Raw genomic sequence first — 25,514 nt, 5'->3', positions numbered from 1 at the left:
GGATCAACTCTACCGATATTCACAATAAAAATTAATACTCTTAGCATAAAAAGTAATATTTTTTCATGAATGACCCAAATAAAAGATCTGTCTCACAAAATACGACTCGTGAGACCATCTCACACAAGTTTTTGCCAATCAATTAATAGAATAAAAAGATATCAACATACAAAATCTAAGAATAAATATATAGATATTAGATCACTTTTGTGCAAAGGAGATCGAACTTATAATTTTTACAATTTGTAAAAGGTAAAAAAGAAGGAAATGATACTTCTGTGAAATATTGAAATTAACAAAAAAAAATCATATTATTCTAACTAATCATCAAAACTTCTTATGAAAAATCATATCTAACTTGTTAGTTTCGACAAAATCTCTCATTTTTTTAATACAAAAAGTTATAATAAATAAAATATTTAATTCACAGGCATATAATTTATGTATAAAAATACCAATTATTTAATTTATGTGCTCTAATTCCAATTTTACTAGCGGAGATTGAGTATATTTCAAAGCCCAAATAACAGACACTAAAAGCCCATAAAACCAACAAATATATTGAAGACAAACACAGCATTCTTCGCTACACTGGCGCCTTCTTTGTGCAGGTTAGCTTTGGAAGTAAAATTTTAATTACCAGAAATTAAAAGTGGTTGGGTTTGCACTTTGATTCGATTAATATTTTTCTTGGTTTTACTCTGCACGTTTGATCTACCTTGCCTATTGTAACACTTCTCTGATTTCTTATTGGTTTTTAGATGTTGAAACAATGTTGCACTTGTGGGTTATATTTGTCCAAAGATTGGGTTTTTAGTATTTTAGTCGATTGTTTTAATATGAGTTTGTTCAAAAGATTGAATCTTTTACTGTTTTAATCTTATTAGTTTTATAATTTTTTGCAAAAACGATCTGGTCCTGCAAGTTAAATTTTCAAATGCTCGCTGTGAAGTGTATTCGGCATATGTTCATTAGCTATTTGATAAATTTCCTTTGAAAGTTATGCGGGTTGTGATTTGTGAAAGAATTTTTGGCAGTGTATATGGACAGCCCAGTTTCTTTTGGTAGATGCCTAGAGGATAAAGGTGGATTGTTCCCCTTGAATTGAAATTTTAAAAGGAAATTCATGAAGAATACCAAGAGTTAAGTATTAGACTTATTATGAAAAGCTTTTGAGTGTACTTTGGTCGTCAATTCCCTCTAGGTTACCGAATGCTTATTCTTCTCAAGATGGAAGCTTGAATTTGCCACGAGTCGATGAGGGTTGGGTATAAATACGATCTTTTAAGATTTTGCCTGATATTTTTAAATATGTTGGCTCATGAGCTTTAAATTTTTGAGAAATATCTGGATCTATAGGTAAAGATTATTGGCAGAAAGCTGATGGTTTGATATTCACCGTATGTTCCAGGAACAGTGTCTATTGTATGTTCAAGTAATTCTCGTTTACTATTTTTGTGGGTGATTAATTGTGCAGTGAACACTGAAACTATTTTAATTAATACTTCAATCATGCATTAAATAGTGTACAGGTGATGCGGTGATGAATAAGCCTGCAGGAGAGCCCTTCCATGTCAAATATGTAGTTTTTGTAGGCTACATTGATGGGCCTCTCATCAACATGAAGAGACACACCATCATCTTTTCAGCATACATTCGTCAAGTGTTTTCTTGTCATTCACAGCCAAGTTCGAGCATCCACAATCTCTCAATTTTTTGCTTTTCTTGTTCTTCATTCCGAATGCTATCTTCCTTTGGGTCAACCACTATAAGATCTTTTCCTGATTATTCGCCAAAGAAACCTTCCATTAGAGACTCTGAATTTGTCCACCACATTTCAACTGTCATCAAGCAACGCTGCTATGAGCACCTTCGTCGAATTTTGAAGCCCTATGAATCCAAATTCAGGCCTGATCATATCATCTGGGTTCTCATGGAGATAAAGAATGATTATAAACTAGTATTGAATTTCTTTGACTGGTATTGCATACGAAGGGATCCATCATTTGAGGTCTGTTGCATTATTATTCAAATTGCTGTTGCTGCAAAAGATCTAAAATTGGCTCAAAAACTTTTTCATGACCTCCTGACAAAATCCAATGCCGATGGTAACATCTCATTCTCCCAGTTTCTTGAAAAGTTAATATACACTTACAAGGATTGGGGTTCAAATCCACTCGTCTTTGACATTTTTTTCCAAGTTATTGTTGAAATTGGCCGTCTTGATGATGCTAGAAAGATTTTTGATAAGATTCTGGCCTATAACGTTTTTCTATCTGTTGATTCATGTAACCTATTTCTTTCCCGATTATCAAAAAATATTGATGGTCCCAAAATGCTGCTAAAGAATTTCAGTGAATTTTCTGAAGTGGGTATTAAATGGAATACTGCATCATATAACATAGTGATGCACTCACTTTGTCAATCAGGAAAAGTGAGAGAAGCTCACAACCTACTTATGCAAATGGAATTAAGAGGTTGCATTGCTGATGCTATAAGTTACAGTACCATAATTAATGGATATTGCAATATTGAAGAACTCCAGCTGATGTTAAAACTATTCGATACCATGCGGCAGAAAGGAGTAAAGCCAAACAGGTTTACCTTTAATAGTGTAATCCTTTTTTTATGCAAGAATGGTAAAGTTATGGATGCAGAGAAGATCTTGAGAGAGATGATGTGTGAGGGAGTTTTTCCAGATAATGTTGTTTACACAACTCTCATTGATGGATTTAGGAAAATTGGAAATGTTGGTTCTTCATTTAGAATGTACGAGGAAATGCAGACTCTGAAAATAGTTCCTGATTTTATTGCATATACTGCTCTAATTTGTTGCCTATGTCAGAACGGAAAAGTTTTGGAAGCTGATAATCTCTTTCGTGCAATGATCAATATTGGATTAAAAGCAGATGAGTTTACTTATACAACTCTTATTGATGGTTATTGCAAGGCTGGTGACATTAAAATGGCATTTTCTCTGCACAATGAGATGATTCAGATGGGTTTGGTTCCAAATATAGTAACATACACTGCACTGGTTGATGGGCTCTGTAAACATGGGGAGGTTGATACTGCAAGTGAACTTCTTCATGAGATGGGTGAAAAGGGACTTGTTCTGAATATTTACACTTGCAATTCACTTCTCAATGGCCTTTGTAAATCGGGAAATATAGCTGAAGCAGTGAAGTTAATGAAAGATATGGAGGTGGCTGGAATATTGCCTGATACTTTTTCCTATACCACACTTATGGATGCTTATTGCAAATCTGGAGAAATGGTTATGGCACACCAATTGCTTCACGAGATGTTGCAAAAAGGGATTAAACCAACTGTTGTTACATTCAACGTACTGATGAATGGTTTTTGTGTGTCGGGGATGCTAGAAGATGGCCAGAAGCTGCTAAATTGGATGTTGGACAAGGGTATGATGCCTAATGCCACCACTTATAACTCTCTTATGAAACAATACTGCCTTAGAAATGATATGCGTTCGGCAATTGAAACATACCGAGGGATGGGCCATCAGGGAGTTGTGCCAGATGCAAATTCATATAACATAATGATTCGAGGGCATTGTAAAGCGAGGAATATGAAGGAAGCATGGTTTTTGCATAAGGAAATCATCGAGAAAGGGTACAATCTCACGGTTGAGAGCTATAATGCGCTAATCAAGGGATTTTTGAAAAGGAAAAAGTATCTAGAGGCAAGAGAACTTTTTGAACAGATGAGAAAAAAAGGGCTATCTGCCGATAAGGAAATTTACTGCACCTTTGTGGATGTGAACTACGAGGAGGGCAATATTGATTCAACTTTCGAGCTTTGCAATGAAGCAGTGGAAAGATGTTTCAAAGATGGAACATAAAGGTCTATAAAACCAACAGATCTTTTGCACTTTACACTTTATGTTGGGTGAGCGACCTCTACTCGACCGGCTGAGAAACTTGGTAAATCCACTTTTCATCTTATTCTTTGTTCTTGGTTTTCTCATTAATTTGCCGACACATGCTAATCTGCAGCCTGCATGTTCTATGGTAAATGCATACATGCATACTAACATGAATATAATAAACAAATGTATATATAGAGAGAGACAACATGCACACGTGTATAGACACACATGTATATGTCTATATACGTGGAACCACATAGGATTTTTATGACTTCGACATGATTAGTATGAATGTAGTATTATAATGCCGATTGATTGAGTGAAAATAAAGTTGTTTCTTGTTGTTTTGAGAAGAAATAGGAACAGTACAATTTGGAAATACACATGGATCAAGAAAAACTCATTTTATTCAATTGGATTTTTCATTTTTTTCCCTCCAAATTAGATAGTTTGCTGTTTCTCACTTCCTGGGCATAACTAGTCAAATGCATACTAGGTATATGCTAGTTATCGTTTTAATATAAACTGATTCCCGTCCTCGAGCAAAAATTTGTGGAACACTTGTTGCTTTGACATTTCTGTTTGGCCAAAAAGTGATTCGTATTCATTCATTGCTTTGTTAAGGGCTAGTTGAAGTCTGAAGAATGGCCACATGGTCGCTTCCGGATTAAATTTTCATGAAAAACATTCTTGGACCAAGGTTGGTTGATTCCCTGAATTCCCCATTAAATTTTAAACTGCCCTGTGTTTTTCATTCTATTGCCATGAAAATACAGGAAATTCGGGAAATTTTGAACCTAAAATCTGGGAAGTTGTAGGAAGTTTATCCTGAAATTGCGCAAATAACATATTTTCTGTTCTACTTGAAAAGAGGTAAATAAGAAAAGCATGTGGAGTGGCGTCTTGCTTTTTGATTAAGAACTTAAGGATGCCATTATGGATGGACAAAGGAAACACGTACGATGATTATTGAAATCGGTGCTCTGGTCAGTGCCAACTGCCAATTTCACAAGTGTTATCGGAAGAAGATAAATCTTTTAAATCTTTGCAGATGAATTCTGGGAATCCTTGTTAACTGGTGTTCATTTGGTGCGACTTTATGTTGCAAGAGTTCCATATGGTACGTGACAACAAATTGCCTCAACTCCAGGCTTATTAGGCATGCTTGATCTGGCGCTGGTCACTGATTTGTGCCTGATATGTGCTTGTGCTGTTCTCAGGCGTTATTTCTGTTGATTAAGATAGCTTATACATGATGCATCACTTATTCTTTACTACAATTACTTATATTTTTTAATTGAAAATTTGCGACTTTACAGAATGAGGGAGGCACTATTATCTTTTCTTAAGAACAATTTTGAGGTCTGAGAGTAAGTTGCAAGAAACATTGGAAAATCAAGCATAACTCTGCTCATGCAGTAAGATGCGCCTGTGATTCTTGTAAACTATGGGATATGGACACAAACCAGAGGACAATTGTTTTCACAACATAATATTGTTCATCAAATCAAACTGCCACAGAAAAATAACCTCATGAAAATTGAGAAGCAACCCAAGAAAATGTCACTGAAAATTAAAGCTACATAACTGATTACTCCTACTGTTATTATCCTGATTACTCCTATTGTTACTATCCCAACATTTTTCAAAACGAACCTTACTGATATGTTACAAGAAAAGTTCCATAAATGCCAACACTGCAGAAACCAGAAACATCAATCCCATATGAGGAATTGCCACGACATAACCACGAGAAGGAGAAGCCTGAGGAGGCTTTGTAGTGGTTATCACTTCTTCCTTTGAGCAAGCATAGCTACATCGACTTGGACGAACTACCCTGTACACTCCACTCTGTGTTAAAATGTACACATCTTTTCTGTTATCTTGCCCAAATGAAAATATGAACTTTAAAGCAGGAAGATCGCTATTAGGCACTGATTCACACTTGATGGGAGAGTCTGTAGCACAGCTAAAGGAAATGTCAGTAGTCGTGAAGTTCCCGCTGTTTTGTGGTGTTTCTGATGCTGCCCAAATATGACTTGCATATAGATCTCCATACAGGTAACTAAAAAAAAATGAGCACAGAAAATTAAAATGACAGATTCAATTACGTAGATGTCATAAAGAGATTTTTATATTATAGTTCTAGCCACAACCACAACCCCGGGCTATGTGAAAACATGATAACAGTAGCTTGATTTCACCTTCCATAAATGCATGGATCAGTCTGTGCACGATAGAAAAATCCACCGGATATTGCTGCAGAACCGAGCTTATTTATCTCAGAATGGTTGTATCCCACCACAGGGAAAATGGGATCGATTGAATCAGCAGAAGTGTTTCCTCCTGGACTTTTTTGAGGCTCGAAAAGAAGAGGGCCTTCGTATACACGCCATCCATAGTTTCCTCCCTTAGTTATTATGTCGACTTCTTCATATTGATCCTGAATAAAAGTAATATTCAGCAGGCAAAAAGGACTGAAAATTTAGCTACAAATCTTTAGGTGAAAAGGCTTTGAATCTGAACCTGTCCAACATCAGCACAAAGGAAATAGGAAGGCCTTTCTGAATCAAAACTACAGCGCCAAGGATTTCTTAGTCCATAGGCCCATACTGAAGGTTCCATTTGTTTATCTTCCAAAGAAGGGTTATTTTGTGGAATACTGTAGTTTCCCCATAGGCTATGCTTAGCTATGTCCTCTTCACCTGAAAACCAAAAATTCGTTACACTGGAATGATCAAAACTGACAAAACTATAAAAAAAATCTTGATTGATAAGCTCAGAATTTGATGATATGCATCAGAAACTGAAAAGATTTCAAAGTTAATCTACCAGGAAACTACGATAACTTTTTTTTTAATTTGCATGGTGACTTACTTGGTATATTGTCTACATCAACCCTCAGGATTTTTCCAAGTATTGACTTCTTATTCTGCGCAAAATTGTATGGATCACCTTTGCTTCCTCCATCTCCCATCATTATATATAAGTAACCATCTGCTGGACCAAAAAGAATTTGGCCACCGTGATTTGAAGAGAAAGGTAGCCCCATAGTAAAAGTTCTCCTCACTTCAACTGGACTTGCTTTCTCTGCCTAGAATCAGGTATAAGACATCTTAGATTCATTTAGATGTTTCTAAATAGTTTAAAAAAATCCCATTCAGATATGGAGAAAAAAGGTTTACTGTAGACAGGCTTGAAGAAGTCCCATTAGCAGTATACTCAGCAACAACCACATGATATCTGCAAGGCTTTCCTGAATCCACTGAACTTAACTCTGAAGGATCACACGAAACATCTGAGTTACACGCACATCTCCCTCCACAGGCTGGAGACTTCTCTTTGTCACAGTTAAATGATGCAAAGAATCTACCATTTGTTGCATAGTTTGGATGAAAAGCCATTCCCATCATTCCAAAGCTCGCATCCAGATGAACTTGATCGGTTAAGTCAACAAACGGACTTGATTCATCGAGCCCTAATATATCCCCTGAATCTTGATCAGGGATAGTGGCTAACCAAATTTTGCCTGGTTGGCTAGAGAAAAAGGCGCGATTGGATCCATCAGGATGAGCAACCATATTAAGATAAGATCCATTGTCAATTTTTTCGAGGCAAATACCTTTAGGGGGAGATAATGTATCACTTTGGTTGAGTGAAACAGGTTTACCACTGAAGCAAAGAGATTTTTCGTCAGAAGAACCAGAAAATGAATTGCAAAAATCAGACTCTGATTGCCAGAGGTCAGTTAGAGTTGATGAGGTTGCGTTTCGTGGCAATTCAGCTTTGGTTTGCAATGCCGGAGCAAAGGGAGAATTCAAGATTGATACGGTTTTACAAGCTTCCCATACAGATGAGCAAAAGCTATTGTTTGTTTGGCTTGACAAGGACGAAATTGCTACACCACCTGTGGTGTTGCAAAGTATTGGAACTGATCGTGGATTTGAATTGACCTCAAATAGTTCTGCAGAGAATGGATCACAAGTCTGCAGTAAAAAGAAAAACATTCATAAGCAATCTTGAAGATAAAGCTGAGTGTGTTCTTCATTGTTCAAATCATCAATCATGTTAATCTTACGAACTGTAAAACCAACTCTTTCTATTTCGCACACAACCCGAACTAAGATCAAGTCTCGAGAAACCAACTGCTTAACAAGTCGTTCATAAATGAAAATCAACGTGCTCTAATGAAATTGCAATTGAATTTGAGTTAAATTTCCACCATAAGTGTAGACTCATGCATGAAATTTAACTTTCTGTTTTGCATTCGGCCATGGTTGCCCAGATCTCCAGATAAGGATAGTTTACAAGATTATTCTAGACAAACTGACAGTAAAAGAATCCAGGATCAAGAAAATCTGGAACACATCTTTCACGGGATTGCTTAAAACAACAAAATCTCACAACGAAATTCTTCCACAGCTCAGGCAAGAATTCCGGCCAGGTCCCCAATTTCCAACAAAAAGCCGATTGAGAGTACAACAGAGAAACTAACCGCACAGATGATGGACTTCACAACAGCAGCACAGACAGAATCAGATATATTCATAGCATCAAAACGCTTCCGCAGCTGCAGATCTTCTGCTGTATTGCAGCACACTTTCCCATTGTAAGGACAGAATGCTAAATGCCCCTTTACGCTAGTAGGTGCTCCTATACACATAATTACACAACTGAAAACATGAATTCAAAAAAATGGCAAGGAAAAAAAATCAAGAAAAGACCACTCGGAAAAACAAAACACTACCGACTTTCTCAACTGACTGCACTTTTAAGTCCAAGAAAATGGCACTCAAGAATCAAGAAAAACAGACACTTACTCAAGCTAGTGCACAATGGCAGCGAATAAGAAGGAAGAGGGAGCAGCAGCAGTAGACTGAACAATGTGAGGAAGTTTAAAACGCCATCCATTTTCCAGTATTGTAGAAAGAATAATTGGACAGTAACTATATGTAGCAACCACTCAATAAATAGCGTCTCTTATCTGGTACCCAGAAACAAAGCTAGATTTGTTTAATAAAACACAGCCTCTCTCATTTGAAATTTGAAAAGGAACATATATCAGTGCATTTATTCTCTGAAAGCCATGTCCTGCCATAAAGGGGGGGGGGGGGGGGGGGGGGGGGGGTGGACTTTTGCACTCAAACTAGTATGTTGACTTGTTTGTGAACAAAATCTGAGTGGGTGAAAGTTGTTCAGCTCAGTTAAGAAAATAATGAAGTTCGAATAGAGAAAAGGCCCAAAAGATAGCGGAAGTGGGTGATTGTTGGTGGCACTAAATGAAACAATTTGGCATTATTTGTGCTTTTTAAATTTTGGTTCTTGTACCTTTTCAAGAATTCAAAAGGTTGTAAAAAGCTAAATGCAGTGCATGTGCAGGTGATGATAGTGAAGAAAGTGGAAATGGAGAATGGGTGCATCAGCATGAACTAGGTAGGGGCTTCATTTTTGTCCTTCAATGGAGAATCGACTCGTGTCACCCCTTTATAGTAACCAAAAATGAGAAGATTGACAAAATAGATAGATGTAGAACATATCTAAGTAGTGCGAACTACTTTTTTGTGTGGTCGATTACTTTGTAGTTTATTTGATATCAAAAATTTTAAATTTGGAACGAGATCGTGGTTCGAAATTATACGATAAGCTTATAATGAAATGATAAGCGTATATTGTAAACTATTCAAATTTATTTACTTGTCCGACAAAAATCAAATATATTTTCTTACCTAATCTATATGTTTATTTCAGTCTATCCATAATTTATCAAATTGTTTCAAATTGAATATGTTATATATGTCAATTAATTATTAGTTCAAAGAAATTAATAAAAAATAATATGTTATAACAACATTTATAAAATTCTATAAAAAAAATTTCACAAAAATCTATAAAAATCTTGCAAAAAAAATCTAAATGAATTCACATAAATCTGTTTATAAATCCGTGAGATTCTGTAAAAGTTAATAAAAATCTATCAAATCCATAAAAATATACAATTTGGAAAAATCATTAAAAATTATTAAAACTCTGATTTGAATACACCTCACTAAGTTAAGGTGGAGAAGTATTTTTTTTATTGAAGAATAATCATAAATTATTGAACATAGACGTTCAATTATTATTGGATAACGTGTCATTATTATTATTATTATTATTATTATTATTATTATTATTATTATTATTATTACTGATTTAAAATATAAATGAATAAATTTTTAAAAAAAGTTCGTGATATAACTTTAGCATGGAGCGAAAGAAATACAAATGGATAATCAAATCAATTGATAATTATTACACCTATTATTGAAATGAGAAATATCAACAGTTCTAGAATTGAAGATTCAACAGTTATGTGAGAAACCGAACTTCAATTCAACAGAGCTAAAAATTTCAACAATTAATAAATTCAGTAATCGATCATTTTTCAATAAACAAAATTCAGCAGCAGCACAAATTCACCAACAGCAAGCATTGTGCAACAGGTTACATTTTCAGTAGCTGACCATTTCCAACAGGTGAAAATTCAAAAGCCGAAATCACATATCATGTCAACAATCAGCCGATGATTCTGATACAAACTTATAACTTTAGCATTAAACTCAAAATCATGTCATATAATGACAGATAACGACCATTAATTGAGAGGCTAATCACAGATTTTTGCCTATAAATGCATACAAATTTATGAGGAGTTACACATATTCTGAGCAAATCACCCAAAACTTAGAAGAAATATTTCGAGCTAAGAGAGGGAATTTTCGAGCAAAAGTCCAATAGTATTTTCGAGCAGCAATACAATAACAAGAAAAATAGAAAATTTCCAAGTGTCAGCCGAAATTATTTTAGCAAATACTGTAAGTGAGGTTTCTATTTTAACTCGTGATATCTGATTTAAAACCGAGCAGCATGTATTGTATGATTTTAAAATTGATTTCAAAATATGTATGTTTGAAACACTACAATTTATGAATGAATGCTAGGAATATACATTCCAAATATGCCTTATTCATGTTCTTCTTGATTGATGCCTCACTATTTAGATGATTAAAATATAAGAGACTGACATTAGTTAGCCATAAATTTCATTACATGATCAATGCATAAAATAGATATTGTTTATTTCTGAAAAATATGTGATTTATGTTCCGTTTTTGTATATGCGATTTCTGTTAAAAATGATTTTAAAAGTTGAGATGATTTCCTCTATTTACCGAGTAACAATTATATCACTCATCAACTCAAACCCTTCTTAGATAAGAGCGAAGAAACTATAGAAGATGAGAGCAAACCAACTCACAGGGCCCATCGGATAACGTCCCCAATTTTTTTAGTAGTTTTATTTCTGTTTTTCATAATTGGGGATGCTTCGCAAAATTGATGTCGGAACGACCATTTATTTCAAGAACATAACATATTTTCGTTTTAATCGGAGATAAAACAACTGATTTGCACAATTTTCTTACCCTAATTTATGTTGTGTGTATGGTAGGTGAAGAAAAGTGGCGATTGTGGGAAAGATAGGGAGGGATTATGGATAAGAGACATTGAGTGGTCCTTTGATTTTGATTTTGATTTTGATTTGATTTGATTTTGTAATTAAATGGGACCAACAACCAATTTTGTAATGTTTTATGATTTACATTAAAGTTTATTAATTTAGACATTATTATCATAATTTTAAAATATAAGTTATTATTTATAAAATAAAAATGATCATTTTTTATTTAACAGATATAAAAATCAGTTTTTTTTTCTAATTTTGAATAATTAAAATAATTATTTTTATTTTAATAAATAATTAAAATAATTCTATTTTATTTCAATATTTTTGTTCATAATTATAATATTGGACGAAATTCACTCCAAAGCTTTTAATTAACTAAGTTCATTTTTTTAAAACAATGATTTATTTGTATATTGGTCTTTAATTAGGGGTATATTGGTCTTTAATTGTAATTTTATAGATGTTTCTCGAATTCATTCATACTACATATGATATTATTGACTATTCTTTTTTTTTTTTTTGGAATAAATATTATTGACTATTCTAGTGACTGTTATACGTGCAATTTTTTTTTTTCCTAAATTGAAGTTGAAATCTTGTTTGAGATCGATCAACCATGACTCAACAAGATTGAATGCATTAGTTACGATTTCGATTGAGATTGAATTTTTAGAAAAAAAAAAACTTAATTATAAAATATTGATTGATGATGTTTGAGAGAACCACAAATTTTTTTCCATGTAATTATTTATTTAAATATATACATGTATATGAATGTATTTTCGAACTATGATACTATTATAAAATAATAAATTCGAAAATATTAAATAATATATGGTATTTGAATTTTCAATAAATATATGAAATTAGAAAATCCAGTACAATATATTAAGTAATTTTGAAATTTAAGTATATGATATCAATCAAATTTGGAATAAAATATACGAAATGCAGCTTTTGTTCAAAAGTAAGTTAATAAATTCAATTCAGTCTAGGTACATCATGAACATGTACAAGAAAACAATCTACATTCAACCATATAATACAATATAAATTTCAAAAATTGCATATACTTAGGGACCAAGTTTTCAAATTTGGTAAGTTAATATATATGGAAGAATTATCTCAAAACTATGGAAGAAATATCAACCAAATTATAGTAAATTTTTACCTCACCACCGATAAATATCTCACTCCATTCTCAACAATTACACCCTCACATTTACTATATATTTCGAAAATCATCTCCCAAGTGCTGCAACATTTTTGAAGATTTTGCAACTGTCCATTTTTCGAGTGATACGTTCAGACCAAGTTTCGGTCAAAATCCGTTTTACACCGTTCAGAATACACTATCATATTTCAAATTCATCCAAATCCAACAGACATACATATGGTTTTTCGTCCATAAATTTGTCAAAAAGACTTCCAAACCTGTAATGCCCGAGAATTTGATTAACATAATCTGAGATGATTTATTGATTATGAATTGATAAGATTATAACCGGGCCATTCCGAGATCAAATTTGGGCAAATAATATAGAATGTATAAATTGGACCGAAGGTGTGGCACCCGGGCGGAAATGTTTAACCGCCCGAGCGCCAGTGTCTAAGGGAGAAACCCGAATGTGTCGCGCCCGGGCGGAAGTTTTTGACCGCCCGAGCGCGATTGTTTATTTTGTGGGGTTCGAGAGTTCTGCGCCCGGGCGATACTTTCTTACCGCCCGAGCGCCAGGCATGCAGAACGAAAATTCGCCACTTGCCTCAGCATGCAACGTGTGAATATATATATATATATATATATATACACACACACACAAGAGTCTTCATCCGTCCAGCAAAGAAAAGAATCGAGAAAAAGGAAACGAAGAAAGCTACGGATAAAGAGTGAAAAATCCTTACGCCTTTTGCAAGAAATCCGTCCGTCTGATTTCAAATCTGACTTCAGTACTGAGTTCCTATCGACGAAGTCTACAATTGGACGTAAGTTTTGTTGCGTTTTGACATGTTTCGAAATTATGATATTGTCAGAATTGAATAAGATTCATATATGATGTTCTTGTCATATTAGACATCATAGAATCGAAGTCAGATTGAGAAACAGACTGATTATGAAATTGTTATGATTTTTGGAATCGATTTGACTGAGAATTCATATCAGATATGTATTGTTATTGAGATTATGACTGGTATCGGTACTGATTACGAATTCTGTTATTATATCTGTGATGTTGGAATCGACGGGGTTATCCAGACAGTATTGTTATGCCGTCGAAACATCAGTTGATTAATATCTATCAGATTATGTGTTTTGATTTGAGTATTGATCAGAACAGGTTCTGAATTGAGTTGTTCATTGATATTATATCTGTTCGGTATTGATATTACCAGATTGGGAATGGACCGAGATAGAGTCGGGATTTCTTCTTCTTCTGAGCGAGAAGATACAGGTATAAATTAATGTTGAGTTGAGATTGCACAACTCGAGTGAGGTTTGACTCGAGTTTCCCTAAATCACATACTTTACTTTATTGAATTGATATTTGCATTGAGTTGATTTATGTACTTGTTCTCTTGAATTATAGAAAGCAGGTATTGGACGAGTAATCTTGTGACAGAAGTGCCTGATAGTGGTGGTATCGCCACGGGCACATTCCACGATGTCTCAAGATAGGATATTAGCGATAGAGCTACAGTCCATGACGGTTAGGTCAGGACACCGGATGTTTGGTTATATCGAGTAAATAGAATTGGAATTTCTTCTATTACGGAATTCGATATAGGAACACCATATTTGGTTATATCGAGTAATAGGATCAGAGTTCCTTCTATTACGGAATTCGATATAGGAAAACCACATCTGGAAACCGGGATCCCTAGGCTAGGATTGAGTCTAGTCTAAAACGTAGAGTCACGAATCCGAGTGACAGCTATATTGATTTATATTGCTTGATATTGAATTATGTTCCTGATGATGGTACATGTTTAGAATCGAATCTATTCTTGATATTGATTTATGTTCCTGATTAGGGTACATGTTTAGAATATGATTTATTCTTGTTATTGATTCATGTCATGATTTTGATATAGGATATGATTTTCTGTTATATGCTTTTATATTGTTTATATGATTGCATGTATACATGATTTATACTGGGATATTTATATCTCACCGGAGTTATCCGGCTGTTGTCTTGTTTGTATGTGTGCATGACAACAGGTGGGGCAGGATAAGGGTCAAGAAGAGAACGAGGCTGGACTAGATAGCGTGGAGATCCGGGCTTCAGAAGCAACTTAGGATTCAGTACGGATATGTAGTTGAACCTAGTGAAATTATTGTTGATCGTACAATAATTGTTAAGTTATGTGTAATATGTGATTTGAATTTAATCAAATTACGTTTCCGCTGTGCATTTTAAAAAAAAAAATTTAGACCCTGTCTATACTAATTGATTAATTAGTCATAATTATTATTTAGAACATGATTAGCGTCCGGGTCCTCACAAAACCGATATCCACTTTTCAAAATTTATTTGACGTAATTTGAACATAGTGTGAAAGGTTAAGCCCGATCAAACAGTTAAGTCGACGAGAATCCTGAAAGGTGACTGATTTTCCAATCGAAATGCTGCTGCGTTTTCGAAGTGTCGTTTGCGTGATTCTTATGCGGTTTTCGAATTCTTCAAGCAATAATAAAGTAAGTGAGAAGTTTCGGTCGAACATTATTTTTTCCTTCCCCATCTCGTGATACGATATTATGTTTAGACATTGTGAGGATTTAACTAGATATGGGCGGGAATACCATCATACGATAAGTTTGTAGCACTTATATGGCGTGATTGTAATCGTTATATGGTCTCGATCTCTTACAGGATTAAAAATTAGATACTAATATCAGTAAACTATGGAATGTAGATAAATCTCAGTGCTTATGCCAAGTTATGGTTGTTATGGATGATATGTTATTTTGAAGATCGTGTATTTGCTATGTATGTGCCCGAACGACCTCACTTGCTGAGTGACGACCATATCACTCATCTCTTATTATACCATTCCCAGATAACTCAGAAGAGAAAATCGAAGAACACAAATAAGACCAGTTTTGGGGTTGATAATAAGAGAGAGTAACAAGCTTATTTTAGTTTTTAATTCAAGTTGTAAACGTTTCCGAAATTTTTTATTATTTTTAGAGTTTATGTTGTAAAGCCGACTATATTTTATTGTATTTATGAAATAAACTGGTTTTGATTTATACTGTATTGCGAGACTTGTTGTTTGGAGATTATGTGATTATTAAACAATGTCGGTGTCGACTAATCTTGGGCTCGAGGCGTGACTATGAAAATGAAGAAAACTGACTCTTACTCGAATGCGACTCATTGTCATTACTAGTTTGGATCCAATGTGTCCAATTAATGAAATTGTCTTTATATCATCTATTCTAAGCTTATTTTTTTATATAAATAAAAAGGGTCCAATTATTTTTTCACACCAGTCCATTAATCAAAGATGTATAGCTATATTTCTTAAATAAACATATTCGAATTTTTTTATATTTATTTTTTAAAATAATAATTCTTTTTTAACATTCAAATAAAATGTGAAACGGACAAGCACAGCAACATGGATCTTCCGTTAGAAAAATGACACCAAGTTTATTAATAATAATAAAAAAAAAATGCAACAGCTAAAAGAAATCTGATCTAGATAATGGAAGCGCGTCATTCTCACGTGAATTGATTCAGAAAAAAATAAATTAAAAATTTCGGATAAGGATAAAGATCGGGCCAGAATGGGCTGAGCCGCAAAGGATTTTTGGACTCGATTCCTTCCAAAAGTGGCCTATCTACCGACATCATGGAAGCAAATGTAATTTGTAGGTGTATTTGTTTTAAATAGAAAAAATGTAAATTCAAATTGAAAAAAAATGGAAACTGAATTTTTTAATTTGGATATAAAATTTAAACTAAAGTTAATATGGATTGGTTTTTGATTCTATATATCCAAATCAAACTGAGAAAACCAAAATTTAATTTAGATTAATAATCTTATTTATATTTATATTCGGATTATATATTCTATGAATTATATTTAGTGAATTAAGAATATCATGTTAATTTTTAGTTGATTGTTATTTATTGAATTCATTTAAACTTTATATTTAAAGATTGTACTAAAAAACTAAATAAATGATAATATATTATATAATATGAGACGGAAAACGATTCAGATAACAGATTATATAATTCTAAAATCTCGGTTCTTGTCCACGACGAAAAGCCGGTTCGCGAACCCCTTATCGAATAGTCTTGTAGAGTACTGGAGTATTTCGATTGTCTGATATAAGAACATAATGCTGATTGAGCGAAAAGATCCTAATATTAGCGGCACATAATTAATTAGACAATGCTGGATTATTATTTCCCATCACTATATAAATCCTCCTGAAATATGTTCATATACTTTCACTACATTTGAATCAAAACAAGTTCTTTTTCTTACTTCTAGGTTTTGATATACCACTGAAAGTTATGCTTTGTCAATCTCCCTCTCCTCGTCGACAAAGCTTCTGCTTACTTTGAATATAATGACATGTCTTTCTTGTTCTTGCGTCGACTTTCTTCTCTAACAATCGCGGTTGCGATATCGTTGAAGACTAATGTTTCTGCAAGGACATTATTGGTCATGATGATGATGAGTTGATAGTATGAATCAGGTAAACTTTGAAGTAGAATCTCTGCACGTTCAACTTCTGTTATTTTATGGCCTAAAGAAGTGAGTTGCGCAAATAAAGTATTTAATACATTGATATGATCGATTACTGCTGAGGAATCCGTCATTTGAAGATTGTAAAGCCTTCTCTTTAATAAAATCTTTTTGTGGATTGACTTGTCCTCGTACAAATTTATGAGATTATCCCAAATATCTTTTGCAGTTTCCTTTTGAGCAATTCTCGATAATACTCTCTGTCAGAGCCAAATTCAAATTGACAATAGCATCACAATTCATCTCATTCCATTAATCATCATTTGTGATTTCTTTGGGCCTATTATCCAATAGCTGCCAAACAATTATCCTTTCGTAAAACTGCTTGTATCTTCATTTTCCATACCATGAAATTGATTCCATCGAACTTTTCTATCTCGAACTTTGCTGCCATTCTGATAATTTGATAGACAATACGAAAAAATTTACCACAAGAATCTATTACCTTAATATATCCCTTGAAAATAATAATAAAAAAAAACTACCTCACAATATATTGAAACAAGCTTCTCGATATTCTACCGAATGAGAAATTTTGGAATGAGAATAAGAAAAAAAGAGCTTTTTATAAATGCATTTCTCAAATGGGAACTCATGGGAGATGAGAATTGAGAAGAAAATGTTCCATAAATTTTAGTCAAAAAGAGCTGCCAAAATCATTGACATCCAACAAAATGACCTACCTCAATTAAGGCATGCCTCTGCCCATGACAGCCAATCCACGGCGCGGGTTGTCCTAACTAGAGCTTAGCAATATCATATCGAAAAGTTCTACTAAAAAGAAGAACCTAAATTACCCAAACAAGTACAGGCGATTGATAATTTTGGATATCTGGCATCCTTTTTCTCTTGATGCGTCTATGAATCTTTATTCCCATAAGCCACGATAATGAAATTTTACCACTTGAATTAATTTATTGAATTCCATGTGGTTTGTGTTTGGATCGATGATTTGATTCGAGAAATGATTTTAAGTATGAATTTCAGACGATATAAAAATTGGATTTAACAGAAGTTCATTTAAAAATGTTTTAGTAGAGCTTAAATCCACTTTAATTTAATTTCATTCGAACAAGTAAAAAGTTTCAAGTCGTGTTCTCAAGTACATCGACCCAGATGCAGCAAAGATGCGAAATCATCAGTTACCTCGACATTGTTCTTGGATCCACTTTGAGATGGCTTCAGGTGACGGAGATTGTTCTTGAAATCAGAGCGCTGGATCGAAACAAGACTCCAGAATTGGCTGAAAGAGCATGTTCCTTTTGCTCCGGCGATGTGTTTTTCCGGAGACTCATCAGCTTTTGGAGCTTAATAGGAAGATCCAAGATTTTATAAAAGCTGGTTCTATTAAGCTATATTCAACCACAAAATCTATTTTGGTGCAACTTTTACACTAAAATAATGCGATTTCTGTACCAAATACAAGTTATCTGGCTTAAATTCTTGTCTACTATTTTTCTTCGTGATGGAATCTAATTAAAAAAAGAAGCCATTTCAGGCCATTGGCCGACAAAACGGGGGCACAAGAAAAAATAACTAAATGTGTTTGAAAGGAACTGAGTTGCGAAGTTCCATCCATGATAAGTTGAAATAATTGAAAATTTTGGTTGATTTTTGTATAATATGCTATCAAATTTCAATTTTTACTTTCTATATTTTGAATTTTGCCATTTTTTGTATTTTTCGGATGGATTGATGATATGATATAATACAAGTAAGCGTGACATCGACATCAAGTCATATTAAAAAAAAACTAAAAATTGAATTATAAAATTTATTATGATGCTAAAGTTGAAAATTAATAACATAGAAGACTAAAATATCAAAAAAAGCAAATATATAACATCAAAATTACAAATTTTCTTGATAGAAATAACATATTTCTTATCATTACTTTTGCTTGTTTGCGTTGGTCAATTTAGCATCTGTCTAGGATGGCGATATTTAAGATGCAATGAGAAGGGTGAAATTTTCACGTATGTACAATGATAGGCATTCCCTCTCTAGCATATACTGTTAAGTAGAAACTCTATTGTAGAAAATGAAGTTGAAACAAGAAAAATGAATAATATAAAAGGATTCTGGCTTAAACCACGAAAATGATTTGCTGTCCTTGAGCGATATTTGCACTCTCTGTAAGATTGTTATCGGGTTCTCAAATGGATCAAGATCAAGATCAAGAAAAAGGATAATATAATCTAGAAATTTCAAAATTTTCAAGTTTTTAATTTATAATTTTCGAAATTATATAGATAGAGAAAAGTCTACATGATAAACAAATACAGATATGGGAAATTCAAAAGTTTGCTATAAGAATTTAGGAAAATTCAAGAGTCTTATTTTTTGGATAAATTATCATCGAATTCGAAATGAGATATGGAAAATTTTGGTATTTAAGGGGAAAGATTTAATCGTACTGCAAAATAAAAGATATACCAGATGCTAGAAATTAGACATGGAATTCGAAATTTCAGGCCTGGACAGAGATTATTTTCGAAATTATCCAAATAGATGGATATATAATTTCGAAATTATCCAATAAAATGGATAAAGAATGAGAAATTATCCTAAATTTAAAGTTTGATTCAAAAATTCAAATATGAGGATAATACACGATCATGATAGCAGTCAGCCCCTAAAAATAGGAGGACCATTCAATTCAAAAATCACACCTAAATTTCACTTCATATTTTCGAAATTCTCTATAACTCTCCCTAAGAATTTTTGAGACTTTGCTCTCCCAAGTTCTGTCAGTGTCGAAACACTGCTGCAGTCCAGATCCGGAAGTAAAATTCTAAAATCCCAGTGCACAAGAACCCCTCAACGTTTTTTTCACTATATTTGAAGTAAGTGGGCTTGTTTTAAAAGTTAAATTTTCGGTTATGCAATTTTCGTTTTTTCGAAAATGCGGTCGAGTGCAATTCTTCTTCTACCCCCTTCTTGATACAATTATCGTATGTTTTATTTGTTGGAAGTGTGGGGATTCAACTGGATATCGATGAGAACCCCAATACAATATGTTTATAGCTCTTACATGGTGAGATTGTAACCGTTATATGGACTCGTCTCCTTAAATGAGTAAAAATTAGGGACTGATATCAATACCATGGAAAGTAGATGAATTTTAGTGCTTAGTCAAAGTTATGCTTATGTTGATGATAGGAATCATGTTATGCATGGTATGTGTTTTCGAAATCATGGGATATTGTTATGTATGTGGCCCCTACTTGCCGAGTGACAATCATATTACTCACCCGTTACTCGCCCTTCCCAGATAAGATAGATAACATATAGAGGAAGAAGAAGGGACCTGTTTTGGGGCTGGTAATGGACGAAATTATTTAGCTCATATTTCATTTTTTACCCGTTGTAAATGCTTCTGTACAATTTTATCGCTTTCGAGAATTTCGTTTTAAAGATAATTTTACGTTTGATTATGAGTTATAAACTTATTTTTTATTTGTACTGTACTTTGATGCTTGTTGTTTTCGATTGTGTGTTTGTAAAACAACGTCGGTGTCGACTAACATCGGTCCTAAGGCGTGACATTTTGTATTATTTATATAGAAAAAATAAAAAAATGATACAGAACTTGAAGAATGTAATTTTCATAAATTTGAGAATTGTTGGTTGTGATGCCATTGATGTTGTTTGTTAAAGAATTTCAAAGTGCCATATATTTATACTATTTATACTATATTATTAAGTGTGAGGACATTATAATAACTAACTAGAGAGGACACCAACTTTTTCTTCCAATTCTACCCTTATATGATACTAATATTACACTTTTGTTTTTTGTTTCTGTTTTTTTAATTTCAGCACACACTTTTATTTTTATTTCAACAATTCAAATATCAATTTAGTCCCTCCATAATTTGTCAAATTTTACTTTAGTCCATAGATAATGATAAAAAAGATTGTACACATGCATCGCGTGTGCAAAATAACTAGTTATTTATAGATATGGAAACACCTTTTCAGCACAGCTTTTCGATCAAAATATAACTAACACAACACTTAAAAAAAAAACTGGTCGCAAGTTTTGAATTTAAAAATTAGAATAACATAAAGAAATAAAAAAACAAAATAGTCCAAAACCGAACAGACACATCATCTCGTCATTGATGTGCTCTTTTTTACTATTCTATTTTTTTCTTTCTTTTTTCCTTTTCTCTTTACTCTGCTATCTTTTATCATTCTCTTTTTATTTGTAATTTTGAACAAATTCCAACATATACCCCTTAAATTTAACCTTGAATTTATAATTATAAATTTTATGTGAACTTCCCTACAGGGAAACATAGGATCATTAAAATTATTTAATTTTATGTACATTCACTCGTGTGTGTGTGTGTCTATATATATATATATATATATATATATATATATATATATATATATATATATATATATATATATATATATATCTGTGTGTGTGTGTGTTTGTGTGTGTGTGTCTTAAATCTATTACGTATATTGACTTTATAATTTTTTCTTATGATTATTTTCACATTAATAATTTATATATAGTTTATCCCACCCAGATCCAATTTTCTTGCACAGTAAATCCTCAATAAAAAAAATAAAAGTTCGTGCTCGAATGAATTGCAAGTGCACGAGTCAGGTTATAATATAGTGTATGGAGTATAAATATTGTTCCCACATAGATTGATTAGACAAATTTAACTTAAATACAATTCTTTAATTAATTAAAACAAAAATTGGATTAATGAATTAACTTGAATTTCAAATAAAATAATTTTCCAAACATGATATAAATAATATAAATCAAATTAATAAACAGACAATTATTGGGATCTTGGTTCATCTACCCCTAAATCTCTTCTAACGATTGAATTTCAAATTTTCAATTATTAAGTCATGCTTTTAACGGGATTCTCTAGTATATCAATATACTCTGTCGAGCTATATTGATCTAATTAACAAAATGCAGTAATCAGGTGTCCTTGTGTTATTTAACAATTGCAGTCGCATTAACGAACCGTGAAGTTCTCTAGCTTTCGACCTATTGAATTATGACTATCAACATGAATCCAACATCATATGTCTATGCAAGTTATAGATGTGGAAAAAAGAGATGAGGAATTGACGTACTTTCTCATTGATCAACCCCGTAAATATACAACTAAAACTCCTTAAACATAGGAGTAGTAACAACCTAGTAACAAACTAAATAACAAGAAAAAAAACTCTAACTAAGGGAAATATCAGAAAGATTACATAACAAATATGAGTAAATATCTTCTATGATTATCCTAATTATATGGTGAGCTTCTAGATGTTCCACAGTCCCCCTCAAGCTCGGTCATAGATATTAAGAAGATTGAGCTTGTTACATATGTCTAGAAAGCTTGGTCGAGAGAGGGGTTTTGTAAGGATATCCGCCAACTGATTTTGAGATGATACATAGTTCATGGAAATAGTCTTTGCCTCTACTTTCTCACTAATGAAGTGTCGATCAATCTCAATGTGTTTAGTCCTGTCATGATGCACTGGATCTGAAGAACCTAAAGGGGGGGGTGAATAGGTTCTTTTAGGCCCTTTAGCGTTTTTAAAACGAGTTTGCAAAAATTGCAAGCGGAAGACTTGAGGGACAATCACAAATAAAATGAATGCGTAAAGTAAGTGCGTAAAATAAATGCGTAGTAAAGTAAATGCGTAAAGTAAAGAGGGATAGAGATGTTTATGGAAGTTCGACGAAGAATCGTCTACGTCTCCCCTTCTCGATGAGGATCGAGGTATCACTATATCGACTTGGCTTTAGGAGCTCCAAGCTAGCTTTTACAACCACGCCTCGATGCGTCTACTTGGCCTTGAGGGCTCCAAGGATAGCCACGAACTTTACAACCCACTCGAGAGTATTACTTTCACTCTTTTTCTACAACTCTTTTGATATTACAACTCTTTTAATCAACGCACACAAGAGATAGTAGAAAGCTTTGTAAGAGACAAGAGAGTGGAGTGGGATGTTTTAAAATGCATCCTCAAAGGCCAATTTATACTAGTCTTGGACGCCAAGGTTCGGATCTTCTGTTTATGATTCGGAACGTCCGATGTGATTGAAATCAATTTGCGTAATTTTGGGATGACTTCGGATCGTCCGTTCTTGACTTCGTAGGGTCCGAACATATGCTTCGGAGGGACCGATCAAACTTCGTTGCTTCCGAACAGTTCTTTCAGACAGTGATGAACAACTTCGGAAGGTCCGAACTCAGGTTCGTACCGTCCGAACATTCCCGCGTTTCTGGAGATTTGAAATCTTCAACACTTCGTAACGTCCGATCATGTCTTCGTAGCGTCCGAAATCTTACTCGATCAATCAGTCATATCAATTTGTCTCCGCATTGAAGTGATTTGATTGCTTGTGTTCGGAACGTCCGATCACGTCTTCGGAACGTCCGAACGCTCTCCTCGCAGCTTCCGAACAGCTTCTATTTTGCTTCTGAATTGCATAATTTCGGACCGTCCGAACCGAATGTCGGATCTTCCGAACGTAACCTGTTTCTTAATTTCCTGCATGCCTCAATATAAAACATTAGTACATTTTTAATCCAAGTTTTGGTATCATCAAAACAAAAACTTTGGGATATGTTACAGCATTAAAAACATTAATCTCATCCTCGAGATTTGTATGCGTTTAAGGCGTAACAATCTCCCCCTTTTTGATGATCACAAAACTTGGTTAAAAATTGAGATAACAATAATCAACATAATCGAAATGTTATTAAATAACTCCCCCTTAATCAAATAACAAGTCTAAGAGGTTGAATTAAGGCGAATTTATTTAATAACCATTTAATAGCAATTTTAACCAAATAAATTCTCCCCCTTTTTGTGATAAGCAAAAAGACATAAGCATAAAGAGAGACAAATAAACAGGTAAAATATCCACTAATAAATGCAAGTCTTTTATACAATGATGCATAAAGATAAAATAAACAAAAATAACAAAAACATAATCTAAGATTCCGCATCCCGCGACTCTCTATGTCTCCTCATCTCAGCCTCGATGGAATCCAGACGCGAAGAAGTCTCGGTATGATGGCGCTCTAAGGTAGACTCTAAAAGAGAAAAACGAGTGTCGAAACGAGTCTCCAATCGCTCGAGATACTCGAAAATCCGATCGTAGGGTCCAGAGGGAGCAGGCGGAGTGAAGCCATGAGGAAGGTCATCCATGGTCATCAAAGGAGTGCTAATAGGGTCGGGAACACGCTGATGGGATGAAGAGGGAATATCAACCGAAGGGGTAGGAGTGGTACCCGTAGTAGGGGGACCAGCGGGAAATCCTCTCGTCTGAACATGAGGAGGAAGGAGACCGAAGGGAACATGAAAGTGTTCGGTCGGACGATAGGACGCAAAGATGCGATCCTTGTCGATGACCCAAGAGGATAAGACGGGATTCCAAGAGAGTCCCATCTTAACAACAGTATCATGGTCGATAGTCTCGCGAGGAGAAATAGATAAGGATTCTTCATCTGTAAAGTCAATGTCAAAATGGGCTAGAATCCGGTTAATGAACCGGCCAAATGGAAAAGAGACGCGAGTAGAAGAAGCCGCGTACTCCATGGCATACATAAGAAAACGGGAAAGGTTAAAAGGACGCTGGGAGACTAAATAATAGAGAATGTACAGATCGAGATATTTGCAAGTGGAGAGGTCTCCACTGCGAGGAACAATAGAAGAAGTGATGAGCTTCAGAACAAGCTGAAGCTGAGGAGGAAGGTCCTTCGCATGAGGACGGTCATCGGCAGGAGTAGGCGGACGACCGAAGATGGTGGACAAGGCAGTGACTCGATCAAAAGTGGGGTCATTCTCAGTCCAAGACTGAGAAAAGAACTCACTCGGTCCGTCTCGAGGAAGATCGAACCAAGTGGAGAGGTCGGCGGTAGAAAAAGAAATGAACCGACCCTGAACAATGGTAACAACACGAGTGTCATCACCACCAAGAACTAAGGAAAAGTTCGCATAGAACTGATGTATGAGAGAGGGGTAGATGAGATCGGGTACGGAAGGTAGAAAGAAGTTTCCCCAACGTTGAGACTCAATAAGAGTAATCAACGTAAAGAAATTTGCACAAAGATAATCGGTGTGAAGGGTACGACCAGGCAGAATGTTACGGGTTTCGAATTCAGGTGGGATAGGACGAGGGTTGGGTGGTTGGGTAAGATCATGGTGAAAGGCACCGTGACGAGGGCGAACATTTCGGCCAGCTACGTTACGGCGCGGAGGCATAGTGAGTAGTGAGTGTTTTGTGTGGGGAAAGAAAGAAGGAGTGAATGAGCAAATAAATCAGAGGATCCGAACGCCTATTTATAGGCCATGTTCGGACGG

The 25,514-nt window shown here is 34.2% G+C and overlaps 2 protein-coding genes and 1 long non-coding RNA gene across 11 annotated transcripts; 1 reads left to right on the top strand and 2 right to left on the bottom strand.

The window, feature by feature from the left end:
- The first annotated feature begins 590 nt into the window (after nucleotides 1-590).
- LOC140807226 (uncharacterized) lies at nucleotides 591-5,210 on the top strand. Of its 8 annotated transcripts, none has more exons than XM_073163986.1 (4): nucleotides 618-1,268; nucleotides 1,360-1,435; nucleotides 1,526-3,944; nucleotides 4,514-5,210. In XM_073163986.1, the coding sequence occupies exons 2-3, from the start codon at nucleotides 1,403-1,405 to the stop codon at nucleotides 3,860-3,862; spliced, it is 2,370 nt and encodes a 789-aa protein (XP_073020087.1). In that variant the 5' UTR covers nucleotides 618-1,268; nucleotides 1,360-1,402; the 3' UTR covers nucleotides 3,863-3,944; nucleotides 4,514-5,210. The 8 variants fall into 8 exon arrangements, with proteins under 8 accessions (XP_073020091.1, XP_073020087.1, XP_073020093.1 ...); XM_073163992.1 differs by having other exon boundaries at nucleotides 618-1,435; nucleotides 1,526-2,108; nucleotides 2,430-3,944; XM_073163991.1 differs by having other exon boundaries at nucleotides 618-1,435; nucleotides 1,526-3,422; nucleotides 3,570-3,944.
- A 134-nt stretch (nucleotides 5,211-5,344) lies between these two features.
- Nucleotides 5,345-9,167, bottom strand: LOC140807227 (HIPL1 protein-like). Its single transcript, XM_073163993.1, has 7 exons — nucleotides 8,710-9,167; nucleotides 8,385-8,542; nucleotides 7,075-7,875; nucleotides 6,767-6,983; nucleotides 6,416-6,594; nucleotides 6,094-6,332; nucleotides 5,345-5,954 (listed from the first exon to the last, which is right to left on the bottom strand). Exons 1-7 carry the CDS (start codon nucleotides 8,798-8,800, stop codon nucleotides 5,558-5,560), a joined length of 2,082 nt encoding a protein of 693 aa, XP_073020094.1. The 5' UTR covers nucleotides 8,801-9,167; the 3' UTR covers nucleotides 5,345-5,557.
- A 7,543-nt stretch (nucleotides 9,168-16,710) lies between these two features.
- LOC140807637 (uncharacterized) lies at nucleotides 16,711-18,751 on the bottom strand. 2 transcript variants are annotated; one of them, XR_012112727.1, is made up of 2 exons: nucleotides 17,957-18,751; nucleotides 16,711-17,546 (listed from the first exon to the last, which is right to left on the bottom strand). It is a non-coding gene; the product is annotated as an uncharacterized lncRNA (long non-coding RNA). The 2 variants fall into 2 exon arrangements; XR_012112728.1 differs by having other exon boundaries at nucleotides 18,306-18,751.
- Nucleotides 18,752-25,514: the final 6,763 nt, after the last annotated feature.

Source organism: Primulina eburnea, chromosome 12, assembly GCF_022965805.1.
Source record: "Primulina eburnea isolate SZY01 chromosome 12, ASM2296580v1, whole genome shotgun sequence".
Lineage (NCBI taxonomy): Eukaryota > Viridiplantae > Streptophyta > Magnoliopsida > Lamiales > Gesneriaceae > Primulina > Primulina eburnea.
Note: the sequence above shows the minus strand (reverse complement) of the source record. Positions and strands in the feature narration are given on the sequence as shown.